Source organism: Thamnophis sirtalis, unplaced genomic scaffold, assembly GCF_051295495.1.
Source record: "Thamnophis sirtalis isolate CommonGarterSnake01/CBP01778 unplaced genomic scaffold, rThaSir2_p1.2 scaffold_4, whole genome shotgun sequence".
In the NCBI taxonomy this organism is placed as follows: Eukaryota; Metazoa; Chordata; class Lepidosauria; order Squamata; family Natricidae; genus Thamnophis; species Thamnophis sirtalis.
The window spans coordinates 111897517-111913205 of record NW_028261384.1 but is presented as its reverse complement, the minus strand read 5'-3'; the positions used below and the strand labels follow the sequence as shown (position 1 = coordinate 111913205).

The window sequence follows — 15689 nt, the reverse complement described above, 5'->3', positions numbered from 1 at the left end:
CAGGACCGAACCCTGCGGCACCTGATACTTGAGGGGCCTTGGGGTCGATCTCTGCCCTCCGACCAACACCAACTGCGACCTGTCCGAGAGGTAGGAGGAGAACCACCGCAAAACAGTGCCTCCCACCCCCATCTCTCGCAACCGTCGCAGAAGGATACCATGGTTGATGGTATCGAAGGCCGCTGAGAGGTCAAGAAGCACAAGGATAGAGGGGTGATCCCTATCCCTGGCCCGCCAGAGATCATCGATCAGCGCGACCAAAGCAGTTTCCATGCTGTAACCAGGCCTGAAACCCGACTGAAAAGAGTCTAGATAATCGGCTTCATCCAAGGACCGTCGGAGTTGCGAGGCCACCACTTTCTCAACAACCCTCCCTACAAAGGGAAGGTTGGAGACTGGACGATAGTTGCTCAAAATGGCTGGGTCCAAAGACGATTTCTTCAGGAGGGGTCTCACCACCGCATCCTTTAGGAGGGGTGGGAAGATTCCCCCCTGGAGAGAGGTGTTGTTTAGTTGTTCTAAATGAAGTCATTACCATACTAAGGAAGATATTAGGTTAATCTTTCTTCCAAGGTTAACATCAGACCAACAATCAATTAAAAATATCCCAATCAAGAAACTGCCAAGAGCCAACAGTAAAGAGTCCAACCAAAGAATCTCTAAGACCATTCAGACCAACACTGGCAGGGCAACCCACCAGGACATAACTGACAGCATACAGCACTCTTTACTAGCACTGATGATGTGACCTAGTTTGAGTAATGAAATACTGCAAGAAAACAAGCAAGCTCAAAGTGATCAAGGACCCTTCATGTCAACCCTGAGCTACAAATATTCTCCTTTACAAGGAAGATATCTTGGAAAGTCTACAGAGCAGGTCTTGACTGTCTTGCCTGAGGAAATGCAGAGATAGCTAGGGGAATGTCATTCAGAAACATGTGATAAGAATAGAAAGAATAGTTCTACAATGGATAACTCAAAGGGCGAGGTTTGGGAAGCACTTTCAAGTTAGTAAGCATCCCCCCCCCCCACTTTTGAGGTGTGAATAGCACCATCATAAATCCAAACTAGGTCTCATTCAAATCTCTGCATGGAATCCCCCTTCTCCCCCATCTTAAGCAATATCAGCCTGTAGGGCATGTTCAGATAGTTTAGAATTTTAAATCAATTCTTTTTCTTAAAAAATGTGAAGAACATATAACATGTTAATTAAGTATTTGGTGCTGTTACTTTAGGCTTATCTTTTTAGCAAGTATCTTCTTTGGAAAGTCCTTAACAAGCCAATAGAGCTTTTAAGGACAAAAGAAGATTGTGGTATTATCATTCATGAAGAACTTGTCAAGAATTATTTGGAAAATTAAAACAGTGCCTAGGGTAGGGAAAATATTTTAACCTCCAAATTTCAGGGAGCAAATGGTGGCAGACCTATCAATTCAAAAACTTAATTTGTTATTACATCATATTTGTGTGGTGACCTTTGATAGCGTCTTGCAGTCAAATTAAATCTTTCCGTGGAGAATATTAGTTATTTATCTGGATGGAATAATGGTTATGATAAACATAAGGGAGCATACTAATACATGGGAAGAAGCTTCCATGTTTTTTCTTTCTTTCTTAGCCATTCTCTATTGCCTAACGGAGACCAGGAGATTCCTATTTAACCTAAATTAGGACCATCAGATCTGGGAGCAAAAATCCAGATGCAGCAAAAGTTAAAAGGTTTTTTTTTACATCTATTAATCATCCAGATATTTGCAATCTGGATTGGGTATATCAACTGCTGGGTCATGCTGGGAGGTAATGGCTGGATTCATACAATAAGCTAACTTATTTTGTTTAATTTTGATAATTAACAAATTACAATGAAGCAAACAATGATAATATGCAGTATTTATGAGAAATGCTATGGACTGACATGATATACAGCTTCTTGCAAAGCTTACTAGGAATTTAAACTTGGGTCTTCTTTGACTCAATCCAAGACCCCAAATATACCATTCTGGCTATCATCTCTTTAGATTGGATGATGTTATATAGAATGTTTTATTTACTAGACTCTCTATATGTATAAATACATACAAACTAACAATACTCAGTTTGGTATCATGGTTAAGGTAACTGGAAGATTATGAATTCTATGCTACTGATAAACCACTTCTGAAAAAACTTGCCAAGACGACTTGTCTAGATAGTTTCTAAAAAATGGACAGAACTGATTGGAAAGAAAAAAAAAAACATTGCTATTGTAGGATGTTTTGCATATTTAAAGAATCACATATGACACCTGTTTCCATGGTAAAGAACTGAGTAAAATCATTTTATAAACAACCAACATTTTACAAAACAATGTATGGTTTTTGAATTTTGTGGAATGTTTTTATTTCTGTGCTACTTTACTTGATGGAAAGTACTGTGAATGTTAAAGCAAGCATTTCTTGTGGTATGAATTTGCATTCTCTTCCTCATAGAGTAACATAGCTGCAATTGTTTACTTAGCTTTTAAGAGGCAATGATAGTTATCTGGATAGTGCTCTCAGTATAGAATTTGGATTGCCAGGGGGCATTATGGATGTGGTCTGCTGATTTCTGGCAGCAGATTGGATGCAGTCTTTTCTATTTCAAGTATAAAGCAGCAAAGAGCCATTAAAAAAAAAATCTATCCAAAATTTATTTCTTTTCTAACCAGATGTGTTGGAATTCCCATTCTCTAATTTCTAATCAGCATGGCAAGCTCATACATCTGCACACAAAAAACTTTGGATACACTATATCTGTGAAGATATATAGTAAACAAATTTCACTTTATTTAATGGGATTTTAAAATGAATAATTGGTGCATTGATATGCTATGTATTACTAAGAGATAAATCATATTATATTTAGATTGATTCCTAGGTGTCTGCATGGCTCATTGTGTATATTTTAGGAAGTCATTTTGGCGCTGGTGAAGTGTCCTATGAAATGCCCAGATCCACTGCCAGTGGTTTCAGTTGGAGGTTGCAAGTGATTGAATCCCCAAGTATTTCATATGACTAATATATTCATAACCTCGCTTGCTCGGAAGCACATTTTAAAAATCAGAACTATGGGTTTATAGCTAAACTATAAATTAATAAAATTATCAACTCTGTTATATAAGAAATAAAGAACTATAAATTCTGATTACAACATTAAACTTCTTTTAATGTGCAAACTAGAAAAAAATAAAGCTTTAATAAAAAATTACAAAAACATTTTTCTCTTAAAAAAACTAACATTTATATGTGCAGCTATAACCATTGCAAAATTCCAAACATGCAGTTTTGGTATATCAACAGTGTTAGAGGGATTAAAATTGGTAGTGTTAGACAACCCTGAAATACTTACGATGTGCTTGACAGGAATTTACAAACAGCCAGAAGATGAAATTAGAAAACCTGCACTCAATTGGATTTTTGTCCCATCTTCAAAACACAAGATTCCTCAATTCTTAGCCAAATCAGTTTTTAAAGTCACCATTCCAAAAGTTTGTCATGTGCTACTGAGAACTATTGTCTGACAAACACAAACTGCAAATTTCCTTGGAAATGAGGCCAACTTCTCCAAGAGATGTAATTCAGATGAGTTAAATCAAATTCCTTGTATTTCTGACTAGGATATCTGCTAAGCCGGGTCATTCTCTAGGATTTATCTTGACTCTGGTGATTATTTTTGGAAACAAACATCCTAGGAAAGAAAGTTCTAATAAAAAAGTTCCAATGAACAACAAATATTGTGAATTTTACCATCCCTTATTGAGGCACTATTAAAAAAAAACACACACAAAATTGACAGATCAACAGAACAGTCCACAGCTCTTATCACAGTTTCAAATACAGAGTTTTCAAGATCTCCACAAAAGAGGCACTGGATTGAAGGCCTTTAAGGTGACATTCCATTACACATTTGTCTACACTAGCAATTTGCCCAGATTTGTAAAAATCTCATATATCATTAATTAGCTAATATATGACTGGATAAGCTTATGTCCATATGATTTTTATGCATGAGCAAATAAAGACATTTTTGCACTTAAGAACATGACTAATCAACCTGAAAGCAAGATTTGTTTTATTTTTTATTGTTTAGGACTTTTGCAAATTTTTTATTTATGAAAGCAATTCTGTATCCAGTTGCAGAGCCTCAAATATCTCAGTTTATTTAAGTATATGAGTGTGCAAAACATTTTGAGGTTGAACCATTCCATCTTTGAAATGTTTCATTCTGACATGAGAGCATCTCTTCTGAGAATACAAGAAGGGGTCCAATCTTGAAACTATTTAAAGATCAGACAGCTTTCAGTATACTCATATATCAAAGTGTACTTTCTATGGTCAATCACATTTTGATTTCTGGTGAGCGGTGGGATTGGATTTCCATTAGCTTTGGCTATGTGATTGTCTAACTTTCTTCTGACTGTGATATCAAGAAGACAATATTTCTATTATCACTGAAGGTTACAACTTTGCTGCTCTTCCCCCTTCCCTTCCCCTGGATGATTTTAGAAATTAACAAATAACAAAACATTCAATAGGCGAACTAAGCTATTGAAGGCATTTTTGCTTTGATCAATATTCAGGGTAACAGCCTTGTCATCAGAAAGTGGTTCTGGCTTCTAGAAGACTTTAGGGCCATGATGGCGAACCTATGGCATGCATGCCAGAAGTGGCACACAGAGCCCTCTGCTGAATCTGGTTTTTGCGGGTGCCAGAAAACGGCCAAAAAAACAGGCATGCATGCGCTGGCCAGCTGGTCTTCGGGTTTCTGGCACGAAGATCAGCTGGCCAGTGTGCAAGCAAGTGCCAGAAATCCGAACACCAGTTGGCCAGCGCACGCATGAGCACCGGCAAGCTGGTCTTTGGGTTTCTGGTACTCCAGCCTGCACGCATGCATGCGTGTTCCGGTTTGGTCACTTGGTGCTGAAAAGGTTCATCATCACTGCTCTAGGGCACAGAACATTTCCCTGATTTAGAGTTATTTCCTAAAAACTTCTTTGCACATTCAAGTCAGCTATACTGTTTTTCTTCCTAGGATTCAAGTCAGTTAAAGGATTCGCCTGTGTCTTGTGCTGTCTGGTCCACATTGTACTGTAGTTCTGAACTGCCTGTGCATTCACAACACCCAGCCTTTCGCTCTTGGCTCCCTTGCCCTGAATTCCGCTTTGCATTCTTCCCACACAATGAACAACGGCTTGATTCTTCTCGCACATGGGTCCTCATGTGGTTCACCAGGTTGAATTTGTGCAAGAATCTTTTCCCACATTCAGTGCACTCATGGGGTTTGACCCCTGTATGTACTCTCCGGTGTCTGGTCAGGGTAGATTTACGTGAGAAGTTCTTCCCACATTCAGGGCAAGGGAAAAGTGTTTCTTGCTTGTGCAAGGGCTGTTTTTTCAAAGCTAGCTGACTGTTGGGTATCTGGTGAGCAAAGGAAGTCGCTTGCAAATTGGGAAGAAGGCGATTTCTCTGTCTTTTTGAACTTTCCTGTAACAGATACTCTTCCTCATTTTTAGTCTGTATTTCATCACCTGCTGGATTAAAAAAGAAAAAAAATATTACTATTTATGTAACTATACATTAGAAGGAGTTTCATTATCTTCACTTTTGCAAGAAGACAAACACTTAAATTATTTAGTTACAGACTGATTTCACCCCCCTGGAAGCCATTGTAATTCCACAACAATTTGCAAAATAAGGTACGGTAAGAAAGAGTAGAAGACCAGAAGTTTATGGCTGAAGAGTTATTTGAACTTGGATCCTCTTAGTTCCAGAGTGACTCTCTGGCCCAATTTGGTCCCTTCAGATACTCTTGTTTTTCAATCCCATAATCCCTAACTAAATGACTGTGTTATCAGAGTTGACCCAAGATATTTGGAGTCTCAAAAATCCTTACCTACTGAGGAAGCATGCTCATTCAGCTCTTCCTTATTTTCTCTGCACAGCACCTGCCGGGTATCTGAGACTACTTGCTCACTTTCTGGTAAAGTCACAGACTCCTCAAGCATATACGGCCCTAGCACCTGAAAACAGCAGTTAGACACTATTGAAGGGAAAGGAATACACCAACCAGAGGGATACAATATTGTCAGGGAAAGGTAGAATGCAAATGGCAACACATGAGAAACATCTTCAATCATCTTTGGTGATTAGGGAAGCCAGTGGTGTAAGATAGATTCAAATATGTGTGACTATAGGTGTCAATCCAGGAAAAAAACAGTTTACACTGTCTTTAACTTAACCTGGAAGTCACCAAATCCTATCCAAACAAAGCCAATTCTGGGCTGGATGCTGGATGTGACCAATTGCCACACCTTGCAAAATGCATGGAATCTTTTATTTCTAGTAGTTCAGAATTCTCACTTGCTTGACATAAATGAACAAAACCTGGATCTCTCCAAGAGCCTTCTGGTACTGTTTCTATGACTTTTAATAGTGTATAACGTTGCTTGTATCAACTGATATTCATTTAAATCATTCAGGTTCTCCCAGAATGCAAAGCATAATATTTGGCACCCTGACACTCCGCTCTAAAGGTAGGAAACACTTTTTCTAGTGAAGGAAAGGGGTGTCAACATTTGTGTGGTTAAACGAGGTAAGAGAATAAATGCTCTTTGTGTTGCTTCTTTTCTTTCAAGCCTTGTTTTCTCTTCTCTTTGTGAACAAACAGAAAATTTAAAAACCAGTAAAAACTCAATTTCAGCTCAGTGCAATGAATTTTCATGGATAGTTTCAGAAATCACTTTCATTAAACTTTAGAGAGCAGTTGTATATAAACAAAGTGAGCACTTTTTTAAACTATTAAAATGTATGTAGCATTAAACTTTTTGGCAGAGGACATGATTTTGACATTAGGGTTGTTATCAAATAAACACTTACCTGTGAAATAGGTGGCCAAATGGCCTTTATGGAATGTGAACATTTCTATTATGTACATCAGAATGGAGCTACTCTTTGAGCTGCTTGTAAAGTTTGTATTTTTTTTAAAAAATACACAAGAGAGAAAATTTCTCCTCAATGGGAACTTGGCACTACTAAATAAGATTGTAAAAACTAAATTTTAAAAAAAGAAGGGGGGGGATGTTTCAGCAACAACCAGCTCCTTAAAGGTAGTCTCCCCCCCCCCCCCCCAATTCCTGGATTCTATCATGAGTATAGGCAGAAGCTGGTGTTTTTAAAAGTGATTTAAACATTGCATGTTTGGGCAAAAGCTCCGAGGTTTGATGCTGGAAAGTGCTCACCTGTTGATCCCATCTCTCATTGTCTTGCTGCTTCAGAAGAAAATGTTCTGCCAAGGTTACTGCCTGAATGCAGGTCTTCGGACGATATTCCTGAACCCATTCTTGCATTTCCTCGGGCAAGATAGTTAGAAACTGCTCTAGGATCAACAGTTCTACAATCTGTTCCTTGGTGCGTGTCTCTGGCTCCAGCCAGCGATAGCAGAGCCCCCGCAACCGAGAACAGACATCACGGGGCCCTTCAGCCTCCTGGTAACGGAAATGCCTGAAATGCTGCCTCTGCCTCTCCAGAGTGACTGCATCTTCTCGTAAAATTGCAGCTTTTACTTTCCCATAATCCCCACTTTCTCTGGGATCCAAGCTGTTGTAGGCCTGGAGGGCAGCTCCATTGAGGGCTGGCACCAATCGGGTCACCCACTGTTCCCGTGGCCATTTGCAGGCTTCGGCCACATCTTCAAAAGTAGTCAAGTAGCTCTCAATGTCTTCTGTTAAGGTAAGTTCTGGTACTTGCAGATTCCTCCATGCAGGTGATTGGACTGGGGTAAGTTCTGGAGTCGGCAATTCCTGCCCTTGGATTTCCCAGCGTTGGGGTGCCTCTAGTCGTTCATTCCTGCTTTGCTGTGGTGTTACTAGCCGAAGACCACTACCTCCTGTTCCTACTGGTACAATACGATATGTTTTTACTGAGCCTTCTGAAATGCCTAATGGATCAGAGCCTGGTGGGTCTGGATCTTTTTCCATTTTCACCACTGGTTGCGCTCGTTGTTCAAATGGTGTCTGACACTGGAAGTACTGGGCCACCATATTCCGCTTTGCTGCTATTTTTCTCCTCATTCTTTATTTGGATTTGGAATTTATGTAGGCTTCTGCTGAAGCTTCCAATAACTGGTCTGCCAACTAGAGAGGCTATCAAGTGGAGAAATTCCTTGATTGGTTTGGATCTCAAACTAGAAGGATAGACAATGACACAACAAACAGGAATATGAACACAGGTTTTATTTAATTTTTAAAACTCAGTTACAATGAACTATCTATTTTAATATGTTAATTGATGGCCCCAATCGTTAAAGATAATACAATTACATGCTACCAGCACAGACCAGACTTGACTGCCCAATAAGATGTATAACTATAATTAACATTAAAAGAAAGCTAGATATGACTACAGTGGCAGGCTACAAAAGGGTACATAAAGTTAGTATTTGAAAGATAACTAACACATTTCACATGTCTCTTGCTGTTTCCAAGCTGACCAAGCTGCATTAAAAATTACTCAAACTAATTATTAGTACCTTAAAATGACTCTATTGTAGGACTTTCCTCTCAGGGTACCTAAACTGGAGAAAGCAGCATATTTTGATTAGAGTAATTGTTCAACTATTAAAACTACAATCCTTTGTATATTTACTTGAATTCAGCAAATGGCCTGGAAGATAGGAGACTGAATTCTAGTCCTGTCTTTGGCATGAAAGACACACATGAAAGTGTGACTTTGGGCCAGACACACTCTATGATCAATTATAAATGAGCTGGCCTCAAACCATAAATTATAAAACTATGGAAAGTAACATAAAACTAATAATAGTTTGAACCATTCCTTTCTGCTTTTTTATTTCCAGTCAAATTTAGACATTGCCCTTTTCTCGTTGATTGGATTTCCTCTTTCTCTTCCAGGCCATGCTTAGTTCTTGAGATACTATAATATAGAAAGTATTACTAATAAAATGGGAATAGTATGTTACAAGTATCACCAGATAATTACAAATTGAACCATTTTAGGGTGCTTGTCAAGAAAAGGTTTTGCAAAGTTACAATCTGAAGAAAACTATGAACCTCATTGTATATATTCCCAGAAGAATTATATTTATTAAATTTTTATCTTGCCTCTATTATCTTTTATAAATTACTCAAGATAGGGAACATATCTAATACTTCTTCTTCCTATTTTGTTGTTGGGAAAATAGGAAGAAGAAGAAGTATTAGAATGGTTCAATTTGCAATTATCTGATGATACTTGTAACATACTATTCCCATTTTATTAAATGTAATACTTTCTATGTTATAGTATCTCAGGAACTAAGCATGGCATGGAAGAGAAAGAGGAAATCCAATCAACGAGAAAAGGACAATGTCTAAATTTGCCTGACTGGAAATAAAGAAGCAGAAAGGACTGGTTTAAACTATTATTAGTTTTATGTTACTTTCCATAGTTTTATAATCCATGGTTTGAGGCCAGCTCATTTATAATTGATCATAATTTATGTTAAAAACTGTTGTACCAGTCTGTGGGCTGAAAATTTGGCATCCTCCAGATGTTTTGGCCTGGACTTTTCTAAAATTGATTATTCTAATTTGTGATGATCAATATCTTGAATATTTAATGTTTGTCTCTAGGGCAACATTACTCAAAACACCAACTGCAGGATAATATTTTGCTTCTGAGCATCATTGAGCAATCTAGTTGTAATTAAAAAAAATACTGGACTAAGATGGGCTCTTGTCTTATCCAATGGAGTTGTTCTTACATTCAGTGGTTATTTAAGTTATATTGCTCTAGGTTGATGGAAATAATGAGCATTGAAATCATATAGAAGCATTTCATATATTCAGCACCAGATACTATGAACAAAAACTTCCAAATTCTTCCATCTGCATGAAAATAAATATTTTAATTCTTATCAGATGTTGTGTTTAAACCAGATTTTGTTATCTGGCTTGCTGGAAACTTTTAATACAATTCAGCAAGGCTTAAGGGAAAAGGGAAAGGCTTAAGGGAAAAAAGTTATAGAAGATTAAAGTCTGCCCCCCCTCCCAAAAGAAAGAAACTTTTGTAGTATTTCTGCTTTCCCCCCCTAAATAAAAGGTGACAGAAACACAAATTCATTCTCAAAATTACTCCAAACTGAGAAAAGAGACTATGTATTGTCTTTGCTATTAGTTCAGCTCTGAATTCTACTGGCTGAATGAGGTACTGGGCCATGAGCCCAGAAACACCAAAACTTTTTTAACATGTATAAAAAACTGCACATAACCAGACTCACCAGTTTTTTTTTTAATGTGGTAATGCAATGGTATGAAATTATGGTGGAATTAACTATTATGCATTCTAAAATAATATATAATTCAATCAATCATGTTTACAGTAAACAAAAATACAGTAGTAGTATTTTAGCAACCGCCAATAAAAATGTGCCAGCTTTATCCGTTATCCTGAGATCATTGTTTAAAAAAGAAAAAAAGAGGATTTTGGAGGTGGCATTTTTAAAATATCAACCAGGTGTACTGCTTTTATAATCTGTGACAAGTGAATGGAAGTTTTCTGTTCAGGTTGACCAGCAAGATAAAACCAAGAATTATATTAAATCTCAATTTACAGATCTTAAATAGCCATCAGTAAAAATGTAACAAAGATAAAGTGCCTTTTCTAAGTATGCAATGCTGGTCAAAAGTAAATTTAGGATTTAAAAGTTTATGCCTCAAAAATCAATCCATCTTTCCAAAACTTCCTTGCTTGCTGTCTGGAGAAATAAGGTATCAAAATCTCTAGAAATCTGGAATACAATAGAGCCTAAATAACTCTTAGAAGTATCCAAAATTCTTTAATAGGGACTTTAGACCACCCTATCAATATCTAATTCTCTGCAAACAAATTCAAAAAGCAGTTTCACTAACTGAGGCATACTCAAGATATTAATGGAACAAGATTTCTAATAAAGTTTCAAATAGAATATTTTAGACATTCTATCTGAAACTTTATAGATCTAAAGTTTCTCTAGATATAATAGAAAATATTTTTTCAAGTATAAGGACAATGTCAGAACGGATATTGGGGGTTGGGGGGAGACAAAAAATGAAATCTTACTAGGTTTGAGTCTTCTACTCATCCAGCTTTGCCAACCAAAAATTGCAGATTCAGTCCAGCATGTGCTTGCTTGCCCACTCCAAATGCTTTACTTGATGTCAGTTTTTAAAAAAACTTTTAAGACCCCTCCTCAAAGACTTAGTTGACTCCTGCCTTTGCAGCCCTCACTTTCTTGAACCTGTTATTCAGGAATCCCCCCCCCCCAATGTCAGAGCATGCTCAGATTAACAGAGTTGTGCAACTGACTAGGCTTCATTGTACCCATGTGGCCTCTCAACCCATTTTAGATTTCCCACAAACAGTGGGAAACTGTTAGTATGCATGCCATTGGTGTGCTTGCAAACAAAAGCCCAGCCCATAACAGAGCATTAACTTCACAAAAGCAAACCATCAACTATCCAGACTGCATGGCTCCTCCTTTTTCCAGAGGTCTGCCCAATAAACATCTTTATAAATGCATGCACATCATTTTTATATGATGCACCATTCTACAGCCACAGAATCTTAGCACCTCAATTTTTTTTAAAAAACGTATAAGCTTACAGTTTGATCAGACTGATCCTGAAATAAGAATGTGCTCAGGAACAATATAAATAACACCAACAGAATATAATGTTCCTAGAAAGAGAAAAAGGATTGAAATTATCCATTGCAACACTTTTCAGTAGGGAAATAGGAAAAACATAACTACTTGATTTCAGGGTGTCATGAATATTTGAAATGTCTGTTTAGTTTTACTTTCACTGAAATTTATTTGCTAATGAAAGATTTTAGGAGTGATGTTTATCTGAATATAACATTAGGTTTAGGTTAGGTTTATTGGATTTATATTAAAGACATTATTGCATTCATGTACAGGCCATGGTTAACTGAACCATAATGAACTCAATCCAATTTTCCAGATACAAATATCAGACTGACCACAGTGGTTGATTTCACAAAGGAGGCTAAAATGTGGTGGGCTATACTTACTATGCAAAAGATAATTATTATCAGACTGTCCAGATGACTCAGACAAGTGGAGTCAAATGACTTGCCTCAAGGACAGATTACAATGATAAAACAATTTAAGGTAAATGTCCCTTTGGACAGAACTGATTATATGGAAATGTGTTACTCTGGCTCAGGGAAACTTCTGGGACCTTACACATCCATCAAAGTTTTATCGGTAACAGTATAGATGTGACATTGCCTTTTTCTGGGATATTTTCTTAAGCAACTTCCCTCAAAATTAGATAAATAAAACTTACAGAGGCCAAGCTGCCCTGCCCTGATCCAGATTTAAAACAATTAGATACAAAAAATACTAGGACTATCCTTGTGTGTTTTGAGAAAGTGTCTTGAGATGGAGCAGTATATAAATCTGGTAATAAACACATATCTTCCACTGATGTAACAAAGTCATAAACCTAGATGCCCTTGCTTAAGTATAAGCCCTACTGAAACAATAAGGCTTATATCTATGTAGGCACTAGAAACAGCCTGTGCTTTTAAAATACAAAATAAATTAATATGGCATTTAAAAATGGTTTATCACTCCCCCCCCCGGACCACCAGCCTTTAATTCCACTTATTTTACATCTATATCTCCATCCTAAGCCTGTGTATAGTACCGAGGAGCAAGGCTCGCTGGATTCAATTAAATTTAGTCCCCGAAAAATAACGCAGGTTATATTTGTCTAAGAGCCGGACTGAAGCTGCGATCTGGGAGGAGTGTTATCTGCTCCGCCCATTGATTATTAGGAGGAAGATTAAAATAAATAAATAAAACCCGAAAAGTACAGAACTCCTGAACAATATTTCTGATCACTCCTGCCCAAGATTCCCACCCCCCACTTTTTTCTTAATGTTAACAACTCCGACAAGGTCCTTCTCCCAACTTATCTTTCAATCCAGCAGTAGACTTTTTAATCTAGCACATATTTGCCATGCTAGCTGACTAGTTAGACCCTTGCTTAATTTGCTTCCTCCTTCCCTTTCCCAGCCACTTTGCAGGTTGCACAGAAGCCTTTACCAGGAAGAGATATCTGATCTAAAACTGGAAGCGACCAGATCCTTTAACCCAAACCGTTCACCTACGGCGTTACAGCTGATGGAGCAGCTCCAGAAGGAAGAACTATACCTTTGTCGAGCCCTGGCTGAAATTAAGTTCTGCCCAGCAGCGTGCACTAAACACCAATCCCAGTAAGATTCGCGACCATGGTTTCAAATAAGGAATCCTGGTAATGCAACTTTGCCTAAGGATGCCGCAGGCTATTTCCCTTGAGCTTCTGCCAGCGGATAATTTCCAAATTAAAAAAAAAAGGTGCCGGGGCTCAAAGCTGCCCGGAAGCCACTTCCCCCTGACCCGGGAAGTCCTTCCCCCTAATCATCCCCAAAATGTAGAAATTGACTGCAGTGATGCATTGCAACGGGAAGGTATTTTGGAAATGTTGGGAGTTTTTTTTAAAAAACCCTTTCTTTTCTCTTCCATCCTCGGGTGCTTATTCATTTATTCCCACCATTGAGGCTTTGTGTGCAGAAAAGCGGCTCCCGGTGGTGCGAGCAAATTCTCACAGTGGAAAGTAAGGTGAGAACGAGTGAAAGGAGCAGTGCCCTCAGGGTCCTAGAACCGTCGGTCTCAATTAGGGAATTAAACTCTTAAGACTTTTACGAGTTTAGTCCCCCAAAGCTTTAGAGGATTCAGTGTAGAAGTTTTTAAAAGTGAATTTGGGGTGAGGACACCAGAGAAGAGGAGGCGTCTTGGAACAAGACGGTAGGGAATAGCTGTAACACTTTGGTTATTGTAGGATGCAGGAAATACAAATTGGAATATATTCCGCAATTAATCAGTGAACCGAATTTAGTTCACGTAATCCCGAGGTTGCGCCCCGAAATGGCTAACCCCTTTTTTTAATTTACTTTGAGAAGCCTGGTTGGACCTGCTAAAGAGGTTTGCTACCTACTCTTTGGGTTGTACCCCTTTTTGTACCCGAATATTTCTATTAGACAATTAATTTTCCTAAATGCTGTGCAATTAAATTTAGTCTGTCGCTGTTCCTTTAAGAGCAGATTTATTGCAGATGACAGTGCTTAGTTGACCTTGGCTGATCTCAGAACAGCTAAGCAGTGTTTGGCTGGGTTAGTAGCAGAATAGGCATTGGAAATCCAGCCATTATAGATTAGACTACAATGTGGAAAAGAAAGAAGAAATCTTGGAAGAAAGTCTTCGGCTTCAAAGGACTCTCTGGAGATATTGCATTTTGGGCAAGAAATTATTTGTTGTTTGGGCCCTCATTTTTCTGTTAATAAAAAAGTCCAAGACCAGTGTCCTGTAGTTTGTTCAGCTCATAAACAGTTTTATTTCCTGATTGCTTGCATATGGGTGGAAGAAGTGATTTTTGAAGAAGCGAAGTAAGTATAATCTTTATTGCAATTGTACTTAAATACAACGAAATTGGTTGTAATTAGTAATTAACTGAAGCCATATGATTTGTTTTGGTCACCTTTCATAAGAGATGACAGGATTCCTAAGTGGGAGAGAATAACATTATTGGGGGGGGGATCAGTTCTCGTGGACAGTGTTGCTTCTGGATGTTTTAGAACATATCTTTCATAAGTCCCAGCTACTGATCTGGGATGATAGAAGCTGCAGTCCGAAACTTCCTAAGGGCATTAAATTGAGTCTTTTCTTTCAGGAAGGCATCTACTTCACACAATAATATTCTGTTGCAATGATTTTTTGTCTTTATCTTTGCTCAGCAAGCAAAATACCATCTTTAAAAGCCAGTGGTTAAGTTCTTATAAGAGGCTAAGGCCTCTGTGAAAAATATTTATCTAAACCTAGCTCTCCTTATAATTTTGACTATCATTTTTGCTCTCCCAACTTACAGCATTTCCTGAAGGTGCAGTTCTATGTCATACAAGGTAGAGAGAATGGTACCCAAAGTTATAAACTGGAAAGGATCTATTGAATTAGTACATTGGTAGCCAATTTATATATTATATAGGTACAAGACCTGTGCCTAAATAACGGTCTTCTTTAAATTTTCTCTGTAGATATATACTGCTTATTTATTGCAATAGCCCTACAAGAAAGGTTACTTTTTACAATGGAGATAAGATATACAGGTTATTCAGGAGGTACTAGAAATGAGAGAAGAGGCTTGGGGTCCCACCAATATTTGTAATTGCTTGTATAGAACTCATACAATTCTATTCTCTACTCGTACCTTTCTTGAATTCTTTTTCCAGATTGTCAATCAGAAACTGGGGAAGGGGTTGTCTTATTTTGTGGGAAGTAGAATAATTACCTGTAGGTTGCTGGGCCCACTTTAAAATTCAGATCATCATCTATAAAGCCTTATGTGGCTTGACAATGGGAGATACCAGGAAATGCCTTGGCAAGCATGATTTTGCCTTTCTACTTTGAACTTTGAAGTGGGGCTGCTCAAAGTTCCCTCCAACTGGAAATTAAGGAGAGCTTGGGCCAGATGACACGAGTTGGGCATTATGGAATATCCCTCCTCCAATAGGCCTCACCCCTTATTTCACAGAGGTTCCTGAAGAGCTGGCTTTGTTATCAGGCCTGGGATT

At 38.0% G+C, this 15689-nt stretch overlaps 1 protein-coding gene across 5 annotated transcripts; it reads right to left on the bottom strand.

Moving 5' to 3' along the window:
• Nucleotides 1–3158: 3158 nt before the first annotated feature.
• Nucleotides 3159–13428, bottom strand: LOC106552131 (uncharacterized). Of its 5 annotated transcripts, none has more exons than XM_014070318.2 (6): nt 13237–13428; nt 11658–11732; nt 8545–8589; nt 7256–8199; nt 5911–6037; nt 3159–5548 (listed from the first exon to the last, which is right to left on the bottom strand). In XM_014070318.2, the coding sequence occupies exons 4-6, from the start codon at nt 8084–8086 to the stop codon at nt 5058–5060; spliced, it is 1449 nt and encodes a 482-aa protein (XP_013925793.2). In that variant the 5' UTR covers nt 8087–8199; nt 8545–8589; nt 11658–11732; nt 13237–13428; the 3' UTR covers nt 3159–5057. The 5 variants fall into 5 exon arrangements, with proteins under 5 accessions (XP_013925793.2, XP_013925796.2, XP_013925794.2 ...); XM_014070321.2 differs by having other exon boundaries at nt 3159–5545; XM_014070319.2 differs by lacking the exon at nt 8545–8589.
• Between the last annotated feature and the right edge of the window lie 2261 nt (nt 13429–15689).